The sequence below is a fragment of the Sturnus vulgaris genome, chromosome 1 (genome assembly GCF_052056855.1).
Source record: "Sturnus vulgaris isolate bStuVul1 chromosome 1, bStuVul1.hap1, whole genome shotgun sequence".
In the NCBI taxonomy this organism is placed as follows: Eukaryota; Metazoa; Chordata; class Aves; order Passeriformes; family Sturnidae; genus Sturnus; species Sturnus vulgaris.
This window is the reverse complement of record NC_142243.1, coordinates 122,931,047-122,951,957: the sequence shown is the minus strand read 5'-3', so window position 1 is coordinate 122,951,957 and position 20,911 is coordinate 122,931,047. Positions and strand designations below refer to the sequence as shown.

The following is a 20,911-nucleotide window of genomic DNA, read 5'->3' as shown; positions in this document are numbered from 1 at the left end:
ACCATAGATATTATTTTTAAATACCTATTCAGTGGCATTAATTTTGCAGACACACATCCCTATTTTGTGTATTTTAAGCTGTATGGAATGACAGTAGAATAATCAGAGTCCTTCCAGACAGGAGGAAGTTAAATATTCTCTAAAAAGAGATAAAAGGAAAAGCATGGGTTAACATAGCAATATAAATCTGGAAACAGATGGGAATGAAAAGAAAAACAGCAAACAGGAAAACGCCCAGAGAAGAACGACGGCCGAGACACTGTGCAAAAGCTGAGTGTTTAATACTTACTTTATCTGCCAAGATCTAGAGTAAATTACCAGATAAGGTATTTTGCATTTTTAAAAAAAAAAGAATGTGCAGTGTCTGTTTAAAAATATCTGAAATCATGTTCTTCAGGAATCCTTTCTCTAAACAGGGGGATGAAGTTGCTGACTATCATGTTTTATCATATCTGAGATTTCCCTCCTTAATGTAAACACAGTATTTCTGTTCAAAAGCAAAAATCATTTCAAACCATCCACATTCACTTTCCCCCCCTCCAAAAACAACCAAAATTACCTGTATATTCTAGAAGTGCCAAGAGTATTCGTGCCTTCACCTCTTAAAGAAAAAGAAGAAAATATTTTGAGGAAATGGTTAGAAGAGCTTTCATCAACATAATATTTTAGAGTTTCTCATTTCATATCAGTTTAACTCCAACTTCTTTCTAGGCAATGCTGATTCATACCTACAAAACAGTAATGAATCTCAACTTCACTTAATTGTGCATATGGCTTGATAATAATTAATAATCAAAAGCACCATCACTGAGAAAGACACATGAAAAGGCAGCTGCTATCTCAGAGCACATTTGAGCATCTGGTCAGAGCAAGTCCATACATGGAGAATTCCAGTCCCAAAACTTTGAAAAACAAGACCAGTTTTCATTAATTCCCACATTAGGCTAATTCTTTCTTCTCCTTCTCTTGTACTCTTTTGTTCATACCCAAAATTCTCAAATTATCCTCACTTCCATGTATACCAAAGCATTTAGGAAAAATACAGCATTTTCACTTTACTTCCAGCCTTCACAATTTTATTTTACTTCAAAAATGTCTTTTCACTTAGCAATCTATGAAGTAAATAAGTACAAATTTTAAAAAAATCTTAATTTATACTGGCAAAAATGTGGGTTTATCTCTCTTTACACTTCCCTCCCACCTTTTATGTTTTCCTTGGAGGGGGCTACTTTTCAAAGGCTGCAGACAAGCTGAAGGAAGTCCACTTTATGTACCAGAACACAAATTTAAATGTGTTAACCAGTGCTGCAAGAAACAGGAGGGTTAAAATCTGCCATAACCTTAGAGAGTGCCAAACTTTCAGCACATCAGTTGTTCTACAGGTACTGCTTGAAGGAACACAGCACTGCTTAACATGCTTTCACATCTTTCCAAACCTTCTTTCACACACCCAGGTTTCTCTGCAGTCCCATTCAAAGCCCTGTCCTGAGCACAAGCAGGGCTGAGATTGGCTATATGGACAATGAGATAATTTGGTAATGTGTTTCCCCTACACTGGTACTGCCACAGCATCTCAAATACAAACACCCAAACATTAAAAACTACTAGTTATTCCTGAAAATCCCTGGTTCTAGGTCTTTGCCTTAGCCTTCTGTCTTTTGAAAAAGAAAACACAACACCTTACAGAGATTAATAACTTGGTGTCTTGGAGTCCAGACATAACTTAGTAACTGAAAACACAGGGTAGGGAAATACAGCTTTTACCTGAATAACTTAGATACATCGAGGCTATTACTTGCAGCTTGTTTTAGATAGGATTTGTTGGATCTCTGAATTCAAAAGAATTTGAGGCATCTATAAATAGTGATTTCCTGCTTATGGGAAAATCACAGGATGCTGCAACTCTCTTTTATCACTGCTATAAGTTTTCTGTGCTTCAAAAGATATCCACAGGTAAGAAACTATTTTTAGATTATTTGTCCACTTACCTGGGACTAGAATGAACCTCGGATGTCAATCATTTGCTTTTCAACAAATACCTATGTAATCTCTCACTCCTTCTTGATACATGTTGTATGGAAAGCAATAACTCTCTAGAAGTTTCTCTAAGACTCTTATTTGTAATGCAAGATGCCTTCAGTTTCTTTTAGTTTTATATATCCTTTTGTGCTTTATTTAAAAAAAAAAACATATTATTCTGCTATTCTGATCTTTGCCAGGAAAGGCTAGGTTTTAGTTTTATTTTGTTTTTCACACCTGAAAATATTTCAAAAATACTTTGCACACATAGTTTATTATTTAAATTGACATACTTTTTTTTATACCTTCAATAACTGAAAGGCTCCATCACACCTCACTCCTAATTTAAAATAGATGTGTAATTTATCAATTGCATTGTATTTCCTGTTTAAACTTAAAATTACAGTGCTAGAAAAACAACTGCACTTTTCTCATGTAGTTACATGTCTAGCTGGCTAGAAATCTGGCTTGCTCCAGAACACCTCTTCTTTTGATCAAAAATTTTACCTATTTTTTCTGATTCACAATCATTTACCTACACTGTTCTTCCTCTATTTGGTGGCTGTCCAATTCCTGCCATGACTACTGCCCTCTCCACCAAAATCAAGTACTTCACCTTCAAAGATCTGCCTGTGCCAACAACTTATCTTTAGCTTTATTGGTTTAACAATTTATTAGGCCCAGTCAACCCAAGAAATAACTTCATTCTTTTCTTTAGTCACTTATCTCCAGATAAATCCTCCTGGAACCTGCATATTACTTCAGAGAACTCTTCAATGCTAGCAACTAGATTTGCCTTCTCAGCTGGCCTTTCACTGTAACCATTGAATTTTTTTCTTTATGTAATGATATGATAAGGCAAATAAAATGAGACAAAGCAATCTCCAGATATATTTTAATTTTACTGTCAAGGAAGGTTTTGTTGGGTTTTTTCTGTTTTGTTTTTTTTTTTTTTTAATCTGTGCAAACCTTCATGGATTTGTTTTTAATAGTTCTCCCAATTCTAACACTAATAAACATAAAACTGACAGACCAGAGCAATCATCCTGAAGACATTCTGAGTTTTCCCATTTCATCATATTTATTAAACAAAGTAAATAAAAGGAATCTTAGTACCTAGGACTTAAAACATTTCATCTTTGTGAGGCTCCCATGTCTCCTGCTTTAATGCACTAATCAATCTAATCTAATAGATTCTGCAATGCAACAGAACAATGAATAAAAAATTACAATGTCCTATGATACTTTTATAAAAAGAAAAATGAGTCAGTTCCCAGTAAGAAGATTAATTTATTGCATTCATCTTTACTTTAGCATTGAGCAATAATGGTTAAGTATGTTTACAACAACTGGAGGTTTTAATTACATTTTTTTGCCCACAGTGAGTGAAGTTGTATCCATGGTCTCCTTTGACTACTTCCACTTAGAAGAGAAAAATGTATCTGCTTTCCTCAATTACTGAGATATTGCCTTTTACTCAGCAACAAACAAGAAGATTCTTCTAAAATCCCAAGACATCATTCAATTCGTTTTCATAAGCCCAACTAAACAGTCATATTAGGTGACACCTTTTAGGTTTTTTTCTAAATCAGGTGAATAAGAGGGGAAATGGGGAGATGACTCTGAACCATGTGTTAGGTTTTCAGCCATAAATAGCTCAGGGCAGTACTGGTGGTTCTCCTAGGTACCCAGACCAGCTGAGAACACAATGTATGATGGCAAGACAGGAAGGAAGAAATGAAGATACAAATGGAAAATTTAGCTGTTAAAAACATTACTAGCCCTGCTTCTTGTTCATCTGACTTCAGTTAAATCCAGCTGCTGGTTGTGTCTCAGCGCTGAGTATAGTAAAAAATAATTTTTGCATTACAAAGAGGCAGCAAGTCACTTGGACTTTGATGAACTCTCCCACAAAATTTTGAACAATCTCAGCTCAGTATTGAGGGTATATGACCAAGGTTAAAACGGGTCAGGTGTACTGACTCTATTAATGGGCAAACAAGTTATGTGAAAATGGTCTCATCAGCTTAGCTTCTCAAAGGGGGTAAGGAAGGACTGTTCATGACATTTCCATTCCTCCTCGACTTTGAAAGATTAAAACTTGAAAATAATTTGGTTTAAGCTGATGAAGGGATTCAAAACTATTTATTAATTTTCCACTCAGTGACAGCCACCATTAAACTAAAAGGAGTATTCTTAGTGTTGGAGAGTAAACCCACTGTGATTGACTTCAAAAAGGAGACATTTATGTGGTTGTTTTTATAATTTTCTAACCCAGAGTCTGAAAATATGATGTATCTCAAATCAGAAATGCCAAGTCAGAGAGAAGACTTTGTTTAGTTTGGCTGGTTAGTTTTTCAAAGTTTATAATAACAAAACTAATCACAAAGTTCTTTCCCATTGGTCTGATATTTAACAGTTTCTTTAAGAGACACTGTAGCAACCAGCCCACAAACAGAAGAAACCAAACACACACAAAAAAATAATTTAAAGCTAGTCCTAAGTTTTTGTTCCCACATAGAATCCTAGCACAAGCATTTTTATTAAAGTAATATTATTCTTTATTTCTGTTTCTTTATCAAGCAGCACAGGAAATAAAGCAGGAATTACAGACAAGATATTCTAAAGGGAGAAGGCCATTTACTTTCTTATGAAGACATGGGAAAAAGCCTAAAACCTCAGTGCACACTGTCACTTGGTGGCAAAGAGGAGCAGAGTACTTGGCAACTTCTATACAGTGGTGGAAGGGAGGCAGAGGAGGAGGAGTAATAGCATCAGTTGGGATAGATTAAATGAAAACCATAGCTTTTTAGCAGAAGGAGAGATAATGACTCCAGAAAAGCAAAAAGACCACCAAGGTACAAGACAAAAGCTGCAGAGTCTTAATCTTTCCAGTTAAGACAGTGGGAAAAAATAGTTTCATTTCAGTAAAAGCCTCATTTTGGTGTATCAGTCCCATGAAGTTCTGTGACAAATCAGTCAAGCCCACTGGACTTCAGTAGCACCTGAAAAACCTACCACATCTAACCATATGTTTGTTTTCACTTGTCAGAAGACTATTTTCTCTTCAGAAGACAGAAGGCTAAGTACAAGACAGCTGAGAAAAACTCCACTAACCTTGTTATTAAGAGTACAACCTATCTATAGACTACACTGTGCTCCACAAATCTTGCCTAGAAGCAACAGGACACAGTTGTATCCCTCTCCATTCCCTCCCTCTGTATCATTAATGAAGTGTTTATTTATTACCATGTTGTCCTTACTAACCTTCAACAAATTTTCTGATATTCTGGGCAAGGCTCCGGACACTGCTGGGGAGGTTCCAAGGGTCTTGCTTGATGTGGAGTCGTAGCCTCTTTGGACAGCTGAGCTTCGGTTCCATTTCTTGCTGAAACTCTAAGCAAGGACAAAAATAGTATTTTTCTGCTTAAGCCTCCTGAGAAAGTCACAGAGAGACTTTTTTTTTCCTAAATGTTTCCACTGCTCAAGGAGTTGGCAACTTATTTAACTCTAGTTAAAGCTATGTTGACAAGTCTAATAGTAATCTAAGATCCCTGCTTAAGTCTAAGAAGAGAGTGAGCAGCATCCCCAAAGATGATTCTTCCTGAAGCAGGTACAAAACACAAAAGGTGCATGGTAAGTAGGACCCTGGAAGTCTTAGAAACAAAATTGTTTCATTCAGAAAATTAAGTCTAAACCAAAATTACTTACTTAAAAACAAACAAACAACAAAATAAAAAAGAAAGGAGGGGGAAGCACAAAAAGGAATTTATATGCTCTTTCATGCAAATTCATTTAGGAGGTAGTAATTCAGACTTTGTGAAACCTCACAACTGGGGTAAAAAACACCTTCTGGCCACCTAAAACCAGTATTCTTTGCTAAAAGACACAGGTAGGGTTAATACGTCTTACTATTGATATTAATAAAATATTTAGTTTCCCATAGAACTTCTTTTTTTTTAACTCAGTGTACTGAAAGAAGTCCTTTCTATTTTTCATCACTTATGACTACTACCAGATGCTTATTTATACCCTTAGACTTAAGCAACCATACAAGTGGTAGTAGAGTGTCTGAATTTACACACAGGATATTTCTTTTTAAGCAATAAGTAATATTTATATCAGTATATATTTGGCATAAATATTGCTGTGACTATAAATCAGAAATTATTTATAAATCAATTTCAAACATAGTATAACTACAAAAATAATAAAAATTTGGCATTAGTAATAAAATAGATCAGGAATGGCTTCAGTAATTGTGACAAAAATGTATTAAAAACACCTGCAATATAAAAAAACTGCTTCTTGTTTCAAAAACCTCAGCAATACAACAGTCAGTTCAGAGTATACAATTTAGCTTTGAAATTTTTTCCTACATTATGCACTAAAATGTAAGGAGCAAGTTTTCCAGTAAGAATTAAGATCTATTTAACATGAACTTCAACAATTAGTTAATGCAGAATATACTAAGATTAAGCAAAATCAGTTCTTTAACACCAGCTCAAGGAGTGGACAGCCATTTCCCTTCAAGCTGTCTTTTCATTCTCACAGCTAGAATTAAATGTTACCTTGGAGGCCTCGTCCTGGTGTAAAGTACTTTGTCTGCTCAAAGGCCCTCATCACAGCTGGTCCTTTCAAAAGATTGGCAATTGAATCGACCTGTTGGGATCAAGGTTCTGTGAGAAGGATGTTTTTTACAGCAACAATTAGCAATTTTTTTTAAAGAAATGTGGGCTACTGACAAGCAACTTTGGATTCGTTCTACCTAATGGCTCTAGTTAAAGTAACAAACTAGAGAACATTAGACTAAATTTAAGTACCTGTTTAATTTGCAGGTCTGGACTATTTACAGAAAAATGAGGGGAAATGAGTAAATACATACCATCCCAGTAAACAGTGGGAAGCAAAATTAAAAAGAAGAAGTATTTTCTACAGACATCTTAGCTCAAGCACAGACATCAGTGTCAAAGCCAAGAAAATAATCTCATACTTGACCAAAAAGATGCTCCAAGCAGCTATGGAGCTTGTCCTGTTTATCATGGGAGATTCGAACACTTATGGGAAGCTCATCACCTGAAAAATATTTTAAAATGAGAAACTGTTTAGAATCTTCAGCATGTTTTCCAAAACCTTTGCAGCTTAGATAATCTGCTTTGCACACAGACTGATGCTTACACTGTCAGGACTATAGTAACTGTTCTCCCTTATATATTTTGCATTTATTACCTATTTGATAATGCAGAAATAGCTCTTGAAGATAGGACCATATTCAAAACCCAACTAGTCATGGTTCTGGAAGACCTGCTCTAGATGAGCCTGCTTGAGAAGGGGACTAGTCAAGATCATCCCAAAAGGTCTCTTGAAACCTCAACAGTTCTGTGACCAGAACACACAACTCTTCTGGAAAGCATACTAAACTCCAGACGAAATGGCCAAGTAGAGTAAACCCAGTGTGGCAGGTCACAAAGTCACTGAAATGCATTCAGTGTAACGTTTTTATGAGGACTCTACAGATAATTTACAGTCATAATGTTCTTACTAACTATATGGTTCTGAGATTCTAGTAATTCAGCAAAAATACAGCACCTAAATCTTGTATTTATATGAAGCTTTTAGTAGCACATACCACATCATTTCCTAAGAAAGTGCAAAGGAGGAGGACTCTCTAAGGTCACTGCCCTGTCATTTGCTCTTTCAGAAAACAGATGATATACCTTGAATTCTTTCAAAAAATGTTGAAAAACTGAGCTTAAAACTGGTTTTCCTCCTTGATGTTGGTGACAGACAAGAAGTAGCCACTTGATAATTTATGATCCAAATTTATTCAAGGTTAATCTAGACTCATTTTTCTTATGTCAGTGAAACACTTTAACAGCACTTTTCTTTCCTTGATTTTTTAGCTCCTTTAGATGTCCTTACAACCATTATACCTCTTCACAGAATTTTAATTGCAACAAAGTATGGTGCCCAAGAGCGCTGATCTGGAGTTAGCCAGATTAACTTTGGAACCAGATGAAAATTAAGTCAGCAGAGAGCAAGAGCTTCACTGAACAGCAGTATTTGTCATCTGAAGCACTGTGTCTGTGCTTGGCTAGCAAAGATATGCTCTTTTAGGCACCTCAGCTGGTATTTCAGCTTGACACCACACAAGAATATATCAGCTCAATTTTTCTTAAGTTGAAGATACAGACTCTGGGTCTCCTCTTTTATTAACAGCTTGTTATGTCCTTCATCCTTTACTCTGTATTAGCTAAGCTATATAAGTATTTATAATTTCTGGAAATGAACTTCTGTCTTATTCACATTACTCTGCATTTTTCATAAGCAATCTCAGATACCTTGCATAATGTCTTAATACTTTCCTGTTCCAATTGAAAATATCTCTCCTGGTACAATGAGCAATAAAAGTTTGCCTTCTCCACGGCCAGGCCTCACTGGTGGGTCATATTCAACTAACATGCTCAGTTTTTTCTTTTTCTAAATCATTCCCAAATGATAAACTCCCAGCTTAGAGCAAATATTTTTTTATTATTAGTCCCTGAGTATATGACCTCCTTCTCCATGCAGTTAAATTCCATCCCATTCCTATTAGCAGCTGCAATTACTTAAATTCAATTTGTCATGGCATAAACAAGAATGTGCTTCCATGTGGCCTCACATTCCTTCCTACAAACACACACAGCCATATCCTGCAATCTAAGTGCTGACACTGGCTAGGAGAGCATTCCACACTCACCTAAAATGCTCCTTACACTGTGCAACACAATGCACTGTCAAGACATGAAAGACATGAAAAGCAGTGACTCCAGCAGCTCTAATACAGCCTATTCACATGATGGAATGTTGGCTCTCTTTTACAGAAGGATTCCTAAGTGCAGCACTAGCTAGGCAGAAGCAAAATTATGTACTTCTATTACTAAGGAGGATGCAATTTTTAAAATAAAAACAATAAAACTGCCAGATAAATGAAAATAATAAAATTGAATAAAAGAAATAAGACAGACCCATAGACTACTTTTCCAAACATACCTGAATCCATTTCATCACTGTGAAAATAAGAACTGCACTGACTGCTACAAATGCTGGTGAAAGAGGCAATGGAGTTCCTATTGCTGTTGCAGTCACTTGAAAAGCAAAACACAACACAAAATAAAAAAAAAAAAAAAGAAAAAGAAAGAAAGTTATGTCCTTTAACACAGGCTCTGTAAAAAAAGCTATGGAAATTCTCTTTTCCCATCTTAAATTTAATGATGAGATCGTCTGTGTAGTTCTTTATACACAATAAAGAATCCCTGTGCTTAGGATTTCATTTAATTTGCAGTGCTGGTAGAACTCAGAAGACTGGATTCCCAAAATAGATGCTTCAATTATCTCCCTTCCCCTTACCTGTGAACAAGTACTTGCAGAATAGTAATATAGACTTTGAATGCAAAACAACCAACTTCTCTTGCATGAGTGGCAGTTTTTTGAATCTGTGGCCTCAAATGTTTTAGTTACTTCACATTTTCTCCTGGTCCATAGCTAACACAAACACTGAGTCTTTACAACTTGCATAACAGAGTCTCACTGTGGGTTTACAAGATTTGATTCATTTGAGTAGAACCAAAACTCAAATTACAAACTACTTTCCTTGTCAGCCAAAACAGTTCATGATCCCATCTCTTCCAGCTGTTCAGTTTTCTAGAGATGTATAGACATTTACATCTGTGGCTTCAGTCAAAACTTCCGTGCATACAAAATTTCACCCACATTGGTCTAATAGGGAGATTTGGGGATTTAAATTTGTATTTTTTTTTCTGCTCCTTTCTCTCAAAAACAATTTGTTCTCTACAGCAAATACATGGATATACACCTACTCCTGCAGCAAAACCAGAGTAAATCGTAGACTTTTGTACTAAAAATCCTATGAAGATAGATTTGAATTCAAAGTCTTCAGACTTAGTTTCAATGCAGGAAATGCTTAAGTAATTATCCAGCAGAGGGAGTCTTAAAATCCCAAGTGAATGTAAGATAATGTAAAAGTGTACCTAAGGGATGTTTATACATAATGATATGGGTCCTATTTTATTATTTGGGTGTACCCATTCACCAAGATTAAAATATCCATTCGTAAAATAACACTGCAGTTATACACCTGCTCTCTATTTGTTTTCCTTATTTGTGTAGATACAGAGGTGTCTTTTCAATAATTTAGGCAGAGTGACTTACATTTCCTGGCTAACATACCTGTTTTGATCCGTAGTCAACGAGGTAAGTGAATGAGTTAAACTTTTAAATGAAGCAATATGATGTAATTACAATCATAACCATTAAGCAGATGAAAAGACATCAGTAACAACATGTTCCTAATAGCGGGTGAACAGTCCCAAGGAGTATTAAAAATTTCTGGCTGAATATTAAGAAATGTTTTCTAACTAACTCTATTCACTTATTAAAGTCTCCAAAGGGGAGATGAAGGTTAATTAAAACTGGATTGTGCAAAGCATGAGAAAATAAAACACAGGAAAATGAGAAACAGATTAGATGTATTTGCTGTATCATTCTGCATGATTTTTGTGTTGTATTATAAGGTTTAGAAGGAGACCCTACAAAAAATGAGAGCATTATAATGGCTGAAAATAGCCAAACAGTTCCACTAATAACCACTGTGGCATTATGAAAGCTGGAGATCTTAAGTATTGACGAATACAATTATTTTTACAAAGAAAAAATAATTCTAATCTCACTCCAACACTTGTACTTAATGCAAAAATTTTATTATTATTCTGCACGTGGAACTCTAGGTTTTATTATTCGTACACAGCCAGAAGGGACTGGAATCAGAATAAAGAAATTGTTTTGAACATAGAGATGCTCATGTCTTTGGTCACACCTTCTGTCTCCACATACAAATCCTGTGCCAGTTGGGAAACCTCCCGAAGGGAGCAAGCACATCACTGGAGCAGCTCATGAACAGTCAGTCTGGCACATCACGAACATGCAGGAAACTCTAAATGTGCTTCTGCTGGACCAAGAACTTTGCCTGTGCATTCACCGTGTTAAGGACAAGACAAACTTAATCTGTACAAATTATCTCTGCATTTATATCTCTATGGCTCTCTTTCTACTCTGATGAAGTGTTCATATCTACCAGGCTGCAGTAATCAAATATAGCTTAGAAAGAGATCTCAGCAACACAGGGTTCTGTAGAAGAATTATGAACCTACTGAGATTCTAATTTCTAAGCATAACTATGATACTGAACAAATAATGAGCCCTCATTTTACTTGCAACTTAAATTTAAATTTAATTTTTGTATCATGTAGTTAACCAGCTCTCTCTAAGCAAGAGAGTATAATCTATATAAGAACTATACTTGCTACGATTACTCCTTCTTTTTCAAAATTCGTCGTATTTTCATTCACAGTAAACAAATTCTAGAGGTGAGTTGATGTTACACTATTTAGAGTGAAAGAAGGTGAGAAATATATACTGATAAGCAGTATCTTTTTCTTTACATCAGGAAGAATGGTGGCTCTATCACCTTGATTTCCATGGTAGATATTTGGTTTGTTGTTGGAGACATAAAACAAGTGATTTCTGGTTTTTAAAAGACAGGTAATGTAAAGTTTTACATCTCTGCTTGTGATATCCTATCCAGATTTGGGTGACCAAGATGTAATAATTAATCTGTACTCATAAGAGTTTATTTTACACATCTTGAGGCTACTTACTCCTCCATTAGTAATGCCACAATCATATTCTAATAGTCTTAATAACCACTTGGTACTTTAAAAACTTCCATATTTTATTCAGTTGAAAAGTAAAAATATCATTAATAAAGTTACCTGTAAGAATCCCTGTTACTGATGGTATCATGACCAGAATCTTCTTGTTCATCACCTGTTACACTGAAACACACTTTCTTCCCATTCCTTTCACCCTTTTCAGTATCACTGTCTGCTGGTATTAAAGGCTCAGGCGTTTTACGTTCTGATTTGGGAGAATATGTTATTGAAGAAAGAAGGCTGCGAAACACACACAAAAAAAAGGGAAATTCATTTTTTCATTCCAGCTTTTCAAAAGTGAGCTAGCAACAGGATAACGTTTCTCATCACCATCCTCCAACTATTATTCTATAATATGTGAAGGGAATATCTTAATTCAGTCAATATCTATTTGAAACAAGGGAAAGAAGTGACACATTCTGTTGTTAGAGAGTCTAACAGTGAAACCCATTAACCTTACCAAATACTTAATCATGTATGAAAGCAATGATTCCAGCTGGAGAAGAAATACAGCACGTTTTTGGACACTTGGGGTCAAACTGCATATTAACATAACTATTTTTAAATATGAATCCTGCACTTCTTAGCACAAATCAAGAAAACAAACGAAAGAAACTGTATGTCTATGAAAAGCATGTGTTTTCCCAATTACTATTGTACAAGACGTGCCAGTGTGCATCACAAACTATTCTACTAGGGCATTTTAAAGATCTTTATTAACATCTGTGTACTTCCTGACATTCAAAGTGTCTAAGCCATTATCACTAGTAAAACTGATGATTAATATACAAGCGTCTCTGACGAGCACAAAAGTGACATCCAGCCAAGAGGAGAGAACGGCGCAGATTGCTACTTTTAGAACATGCAGAAATACTGGCAGTGAAAAATTCATTTTCTTGGATGATTAATTCTTACTGAGATGCTCTAATTTACTTTCAAGACCAGAACAGCAATAATGGGCAATTGTCCTTTAATTCCTATTGCTCAAACACTCCATTAAAATCACATTTCCAAATTAATATTTGTATTTCAAAAGCAGTATTTTTCTTGCAAAAACTACTTGCTAACTGCCTGAAATCAGAGGAGACTGAACTAAGCTTGTTTTTCCCCTGGAATTACTTAGAAATAGTAGCAGGGTTTTATTGAAGGAGCTGTCAGAATGGTCAACTGGCAAACTTTCTACAAAGTACATGGTAGGATTCAAACATTTTAGATCTTAGACGAAATTCTTGCTGCTAATGGGAATAGGCAGATTTTATCCCACATATAGTTGGAGATACTGATCTAAACTGCAACTAGAATACTGAAAAATTATATCAAATGTATAGTTTCACTAGAATTTAAACTCAACACTCCACTGGACTGATATCTTTTGGGCTACATGATGCCCTAACACTTTGTATCAGTAGGAAATCACAACTCAGTTCTTTCCAGTCACTGGCAAGCATAATTCTATGAATACAGGAAGAGAGACAGGGCCCATATTTTACATCAGTGTTCAGTGTCAATCTTGAGCTAGACCATATGTGTTTTTTAACTTGTCCTAAAATAAATGTGTTATAGAAGCAGAAACCCTAGGAAATCAGTTCTTCATACCTGTAAAACTTATTTTCTTCTTAAGAAATACATAAGAGGTTCAAGAAGAGATTAGACAAATTCATGGCAGATCATTCTAACACTGCTCTTAAACCAAAAAGCCCTTTCCCAAAAGACCATATAGTTCTGCCTGCTGAAAGATAAGGACAAAGATGAATCTATACTTTTGCTTCTTCTTGTGGTCCCACTCTCATTCACTTAAAAATTAAAGTTCATTCTAGTAACTTCTTGGGGCTTTCATTGTTGCAAGAAAATAATCAAGAGTAAGAAACAAGCATAATGAACTGCAATTTCAGCTCCTGAAAATATCTTCTCCATAGCAATTATTTATCAAGACAGACAGACTATTATATCCCTTCTTTTATGTGACTGCTGCCAAGAGTTCAGTAAAAGACTGATTAAGGTAGCTGGATTTTTTTCCTAAGTGGGCTATTCCATTTCTCTCAGCAGGCGTGTTCTTTTTCTTAGGAAAAATGTTTTGCTGAACTACCATGAACGAAAGATGGAACTTTGGATTACCAAGTTCTAGAGCAAGAAGCTACTGATGTGCTCAGGTCATCAGGTCACTGATGTGCTCTTAAAAACTCAGTCCAGGGAGTTTAAAATGAAAACCTGGATACATCCCCTCCTCAATAATCATGCTTAAATATATGTTTGTTTTTCTTCTTAAACATAACGCATGCACAATACATTTTCTCCAGAGATGGGCCTACCCCAAACAAAATTACCTTAGATGTCTAGCTCTCAAAGGAGAAACATGTGTGAATAGTAATTAACAGCTAGAGAGTCTCTGTGAAGAATATTTTCATGAAACAAAGCAACTTAAATCTTAAAAATAAGCCCTCACCTTTGGAATTACTCCTATGTGCAACTCAAGTCAACACAACCCTGACAAACAAAACCTGCTACGGTTAGTCAAAGAATTTAAAATGGCAATAACAAAAAACCTTCTGCAACCTCTGACCTTCTCTGCCTTTTCCTCACTCCACAAAGACTTGAAAACTGTTCAAGCCTCTTGTATACTCCCGAAAGACATATTTCCACAGAAGAGCTGGGATCGTGGGAGAGCACTGAGTGCATAAGAACCAAGTACACGGCAGAGTCACCATGTAGAAAATTTGAAGGACTTATTTCTATCTAACACCTAGGAGCAATATGGGCTATCTGCAGCACCACTAAAGGACTATGGGGATACCATTAAACTATTTGAATGTGAGCAGAGTGAAGCCTTGAGAACCTCTGGAAAGGGAATACATATTCTGTGTGCATTTCTCTCTCTGTGTCAGTACTGTATCACTTATCCAACCAAACCTCATCAGCAAACCATCGCACAAACTCTTAGATGATGCTAGGAGTACAAAATCTTCTCTTAAATGTTCCCTTGCCATAATCCATAGGCTCTCATAGACGTGCTCTTCAGATGAAGCACTCATTTTTCAATTCACTAACAGCCAGCAGAGGTTGAGCAGATAATACTGCCCCAAGATTTTGTGAGCTGAAACACAGACCAATACTGACCTTAACACAGAGCAGAGACCTATAGTAACATGAATGTGCAAGTTTTTCAACAGTAAGTATAAAGGGTACCAAATAGTCATTCATTAGTCCAATTTTTCTGTCACACAATATCAACATAAATTAAAAATTGTGATAGATACCATGTTCATATTATCTATCCTGAGAATATTAAAATAATAAGGATTGTTTAGGATAATAAACAATTCAGCAAAAAAAAAAAGACATGGATTTTATTGTTACTATGCCACAACAGAAAAAACAAATTCTACTGTCTCTATAAAAAACATAAAATTACTGTTTTCAAGCATTTCCTCCTAGCTCTTCAAGTTCAGTAATTTCTAATTAAAGCACAGCCATTGGATCAACTATTGTGTCACTCTATCTTTTGTTTCTTAAGTCCTAAATCTCAAGAGTTAATTCGTATCTGTAACTAAGTTCTAATACACCATATACTTCTGAATTGCTCAATCCTCCCTGTTCAGCACTTTTAAGTAGGCCTCTTGGCTGTCCTGTTTCCTCTACAGTAATTACTCACTGGCAGTCCACTCAATGTCCATGAGGAATAAAGCATGAAAAGTCTCAGTCTTCCAATCAGCCAAAGGTAAAATTTGCTAAATACATCTGTATACCTTATACAAGATCAGCTACAAGGTCAGTGTACAGAAAAATTAGGAATGAAAAAAGTGAACCCTCATGCTTACTGCCAAAACTGCATGACTCTTAAAATGAATATATGTCTAGACATACATACATTCCTGTACACACAATTTTTCTGTGAGTGTGTGTATTTATGTATACATTTACACAAAAGAAAGGCTCAGAATTTCCTGTGCTTTTGCATCAGAAGCTCAAGGGAATAGAAAGGAAAGGTGTGGCATACTGGCAACTGGAACTTCCTGAAATACTGACTAAAATTCCACATATACTTTTCTGACTTCCATGAGGAAGAAAGACCACACAGGCTTTACAGACAGTTGTTTCTAAGTGCACTAAGCACTGAAATTATCATGAATTTAATTAATTTACTTCAGCCTGAAATTTAGCAGATATACGTAAAGGCACAGGAAAGAACATTTTCTTAAAAACAGGGTCAATTCTTGCTTTCATTCCCATTGCAGTATGTGATACATTACAATTACTTATTACTTCAATAACTATTACAATTACTATGAGACCAGTAAAAAAAAGAAATCCAGTGCTTAAGTATACATGAAAGGACAAATCATGCTACAGTCTTCAAGATAAGGGGAGAAACAATGATATACCACTTCTCTACACTGAAGATCATGACAGATTGTCTTTTAAACTGAAAAAAGTTTGCTATTTATATTTTAAAAATTAATTCCTGACATTTGCATTCCATACAGGACCTTTTAAAACCTAAATACTTCTTATCCTTCTTCATCCTTATCCCAAGACAGTAAATAGCCCAGGAGTCAACACACTTACTTTGCAAATGAAAAAGCAAGTTATAAATCCTTGTCCTGAATTAGGACTAACTGTGATGAGACTCTGAGACTCCCACATTCAAGCCAAATGTCCTAATCACTCAAGGGTGGCTCTCCCCAAATCCATAGTTCTTCCTCAAGGTCAATCTGGTTTTGAAAAATGTCTAACAAATTAGTGCTCTCCCTATAGGTGAATAATGCCTTACCCAAAAATTCATCTGTGGGACTGTTCAGGAATACCTGGAGAGCTTAATAAAAGACATTTTTATACCTCTGCCCTTTGTTTCCATTCTTAGTGAAATTGTAGGTGACATTGTGTGCCTCATATATTCCTCACTTGAAATTAATTAACTTTACCACATTCTAAAGAAAACCTACAAAGTGGAAAAAAGCCTACAAACTGTGGGAAAAAAAGTCAGGCATGCTGCAAAAAAGATCAAAGTACAGCATCACCTGCACTTAAATTCCTTATTCCAATTCTATCTGAAGTCAGCTTTGAGTCCTATGCTACACAAAAGCATTTCCCAGATTTGTCATTATCTTCAATGGAAAAATTAAAGGCAAGTCCAGATGGTAACATTTACTTACTCATCTATTTGACAGACACATGTTTCCACCTCTTTCAGTGCAGCTTGTAATTTGAAGAGCAATTTTTGATAGACATCTTGTGTTTCTAAGTCTTCTTCTTTTAAGAGGTACCTCAGACCATGGCCCTCTTGCTGGCCAAGAGACTGTCCTGAAGGAGCAGCCATAGTAGTAATGGTATGTTGGACATAAATCATGGGATTCAGTTTACCTGGGGATAATCCAAAGGAATTTCATCATTATCTCTTTTTCAACATACATTTTGAAGTTAGTAAAATACCTAACAGACATTGAAATATTCTTCTGATTAAAAAGTCATGCACTTACTTAATTTTGCATTTTATTTGCATTTCAAAGTCAAGCTATTTAAGAAAAAGTTATTGAGAAATTACGACTACCCTTTATTATGCTTTAAAATATAACAAAAAATCAAAAGCAGAGTGATTTCAAAAAGGCTTGTCCTTAATTTTAATATTTGGGCTATAAACCTAAACTAATTACGTTTTAAGACGCTATATCAGAAGCACTGGAAGTAGCTCTTTCAAGCTCGATTGACTTACCTTGATCAGTGTTTTTATTTTCCTTTTCATGGGAAGAATGTTTTCTGCTGTCTAACTGTACACCAAAGGCACTACCAAGGGAAGTTGAGGTCTTAGGGTAAGACACTTCCATCACATTGATATGACAATTGGTTGGACAGAAATCACTGCTGTGAAGTGGTGAAATCTTTGACTTCGCTTGTTTGAAGGTAGGCCAAGCTCTGTTTTTTAATACTCTTGAAAACTACAAGTAAGAAAGAAAACCAGATTTTGATTATCAGCTCTTCTTGTGTCCACACTTAGCTAACAATACCCATGTATCTAACTAGAAAATAAAAGCTTAATATATCTCAGTCATCCTTGACTTAAGACATCTTGACTTTGTAATTTCCATCTTTCTCTAAAAGATAAAGATGAATATTTTTCATTTTACATTTTTAATATGTTGTTTTTTGAAGCAAATGATATTTTAAGAAATAAATAGCTCTATAACAGAGAGATAGAATTTATTTCCCGTGGAACATAATAAAAAATTAAGTGTCTTTCTGGGGAGCAAATCTGGAACTGCTGTACTGCCCATGACATTTGTAAACACCGGCCGATGTTTTCAAACCAGTATTTTTCAAAAATTCGTGAAATTTTTGTCTGAAGCTATAATGAAGACAAAATCAGAAAAGCAGGAATTCTGAATTTCTTATTCAGGAAGAAGGAAGTCCTTTTTAATTATATCTTATCCTCCTGCATTAGGAGAAGCATTGTCAGGGGTTGGAGGGAGGTGACCCTATTCAGGTGAGGCTCCCCTTGAGTCCTGGGCTTCACAGAAATGGACATGGGCATATTGGAGAGAGCCCAGTGAAGAGCCCACTGAGATGATTCAGGGACTGGAGCATCTGTCCTGTGAGGAAAGGCTGAGAGCCTGGAGAAGAGAAAGCTCAGGGGGAAACACATCAATGTATACAAATGCCTGAAGGAATGGTGCAAAGAGGACAAAGCCAGGCTCTTTCCAGTGCCAGTGTCCAGTGCCAGGACCAGAGGCAATGCACCCAAACTTAAATAGAGGAGTTTCCTCTGAATATCAGGAAACAATTTTGCACTGTGAAGGTGATCAAGCACTGGCACAAGTTGCTCAGAGAGGTTCAGGGAAGAGAGGTCAGATCTCCCTCCTCAAAGATGGTCCTGGGAAATCATCTCTAGGTGGCCCTACTTAAGCTGGATTGGTTGGACAAGATCTGCAGAGGTTCATTCCAACCTCAACCATCTTTCTGTTTTGAGTGACATTAGGAAGCTAACAAGCACTAGTACATATAAACTGCAAACACCACATTTTACAGACTTTCCTAGCCCAGCACCTCTTCTCCCTCATATATATCAGCTCAGCAACGAGGAATGATTTTTATGGTCTAATTCTAATACAGTGCTTAGCCACATCCCCCTTGACTCTAATATCTTAAATTCTGTACAGTATTGAATAGGTTTAGAGTTATTTGGCTTTTAAGATGAGAAGATGTCAACCCAAAATGGTGAGGATTGAACTGGACACTCAGCAACTACACCTACTTCAGAATCTGGTCATGCAATCAAGCCCTTCAATTGGAAAAGAGATTTGTCAGTTGCAAGTAGGATTTTTGTCAATATGTATCATTTCCAATGCAGTTTGCTGTTAGGGAAGAGTTTTTTTTTCTGAGAAGATGTAATCAGTGTTTTAATCAGAATATCTCTCCAGTCAAAATATTGCACAGACCTACTTCAGCTATGAACCACAGCTCATGTCATGCATAAAAATATCTTCAAAGTTAACTTGCACAGCTTCTTCACTAATAAATGTCAGTAAAAATTCAAATCAGTCAACTTTTTTACTAACACTTCAGTTGAATTAGGACACATGCCTTCTGCAAACTAAGATGCTCCTGTACTGGGACTTAAATTTCTGTTTATTTTTGGTGTCATACTACTTCAGCCTGATGAACACTTGTTGGGATAATTACATTTAAATCTTTAGATCACAACAAGATTTGGAGCATTACAAGAAATCCAATTATGGAGTTGTTCAAAGGCTGAAGAATGTACAAATTGTTAAGAAGGGTACTAAGGACATTCAATGATGAAAATGCTTCTGCAAGTACATATTTCACATCTCAATCTCCCACACATCCTGCTCCAGAGAGACCAAATGCTGGCTATGATTTAATCGGGTCATAAGTCAGGACCAAAATTCTTTTCAGATATGTGTTGAGAAACATCTGGGACTCATGGCACTGGAATCAAGATCCATTAGGAGCAAAATGTTCTGATAATAATAATAGTAGGAACTGCAGAAATCTACAAGACTTTTATTTATAGAATTCGAACTTTCACAGTAAAACCAGGAGCCAAGCTGGGCTCAGGCACTCTGAAAGTCTCCTGTAACTATGGTTACCTTACCTTGCCAAGAAAATGACATATCTATTCCTGAAATCCACTGCATTACTAATTGTCATTAAAAGCTGTAACTGTGAAACTGCTGATTCTTGAGCAGATGAGATTTTAAGTGCAGTATGTATCAGAAATACCTGCTTCTAGACAGTGTAAGAAGTATGAAAACTTCCCTGAGGCTGGTTTTTTCACATCCAGCAAACACAACAAAATTTGATTTACTGTCTTGGCCTCCTCTGTAGAGGCTGTATATCATAGTCAAATTTTTCAGCTACAGAAAACATATAAATCATCTGCCTGCTATTTGAACTGTAACTATTAATATGAAAACTAATGAATTTTGGTTTTAAAACAGCTATTTTGAATTTTAACCAAATTGGAAACATGGAGCTTTGTAATTGAGGGAAATAATGAAGAGATCAGATGTTTGTTAAAGCAGTATCAGGATTCTTTTGATGTCTCCATTGACACAACTCAATTTATTCCATTTCTTTATAGAGAGCACCCGAAAAAGTCTGACAAGCTGCCTTTTGACCTTCATCCTACTGACTACTGAAGCTATAGATACTCCTAACTATTCTCCCAATTTTCCTTTGAAAACTAAAAAATTATTATCTACTCTTTAAAATTCAGCTTCTGCAAATGTGTGAAGCTTCTTTATTCACTCTCCTTTTCCTTTGCTTTTTTTCCCAATTTTTTAATGTATAAACTCTCAGACCAGTCTGTAAATGTCACAACTCAGATCCACAAATGAGGTAAGACAGGGCAGACCCACTCTTTTGGAATCATTTTGAGTCTACTTCAGTGTAATTCACCTCCCCATAATTAGGTTCCATGAGAGAGGAACAAGGAGTCTGGATGAGAAAATGAGTTTGCATTAACAAAATGGCAAATGTTTGATTCATTTACACCCTGGTTGGTTAAACAACTGTACAGAAATGCACTGATAGCAATTAGAGGTCACAGTCTGAGCTATTTATTCATTCACATATCATTAATTTAGATCTCAAACATATGAAAGTCA

General features: G+C 35.8%; 1 protein-coding gene across 1 annotated transcript in view; it reads right to left on the bottom strand.

The window, feature by feature from the left end:
* The window catches only part of PREX2 (phosphatidylinositol-3,4,5-trisphosphate dependent Rac exchange factor 2), a 169,533-nt gene that overhangs the window by 54,680 nt on the left and 93,942 nt on the right, over positions 1-20,911 (bottom strand). Inside the window, exons 24-31 of the mRNA XM_014873008.2 lie at positions 17,497-17,719; positions 16,940-17,147; positions 11,850-12,029; positions 9,052-9,146; positions 7,013-7,095; positions 6,591-6,681; positions 5,287-5,415; positions 560-601 (exon numbers count right to left, since the gene is read on the bottom strand). Coding sequence (XP_014728494.1) covers positions 560-601; positions 5,287-5,415; positions 6,591-6,681; positions 7,013-7,095; positions 9,052-9,146; positions 11,850-12,029; positions 16,940-17,147; positions 17,497-17,719 — 1,051 coding nt within the window. The remainder of the gene's footprint in view (positions 1-559; positions 602-5,286; positions 5,416-6,590; positions 6,682-7,012; positions 7,096-9,051; positions 9,147-11,849; positions 12,030-16,939; positions 17,148-17,496; positions 17,720-20,911) is intronic.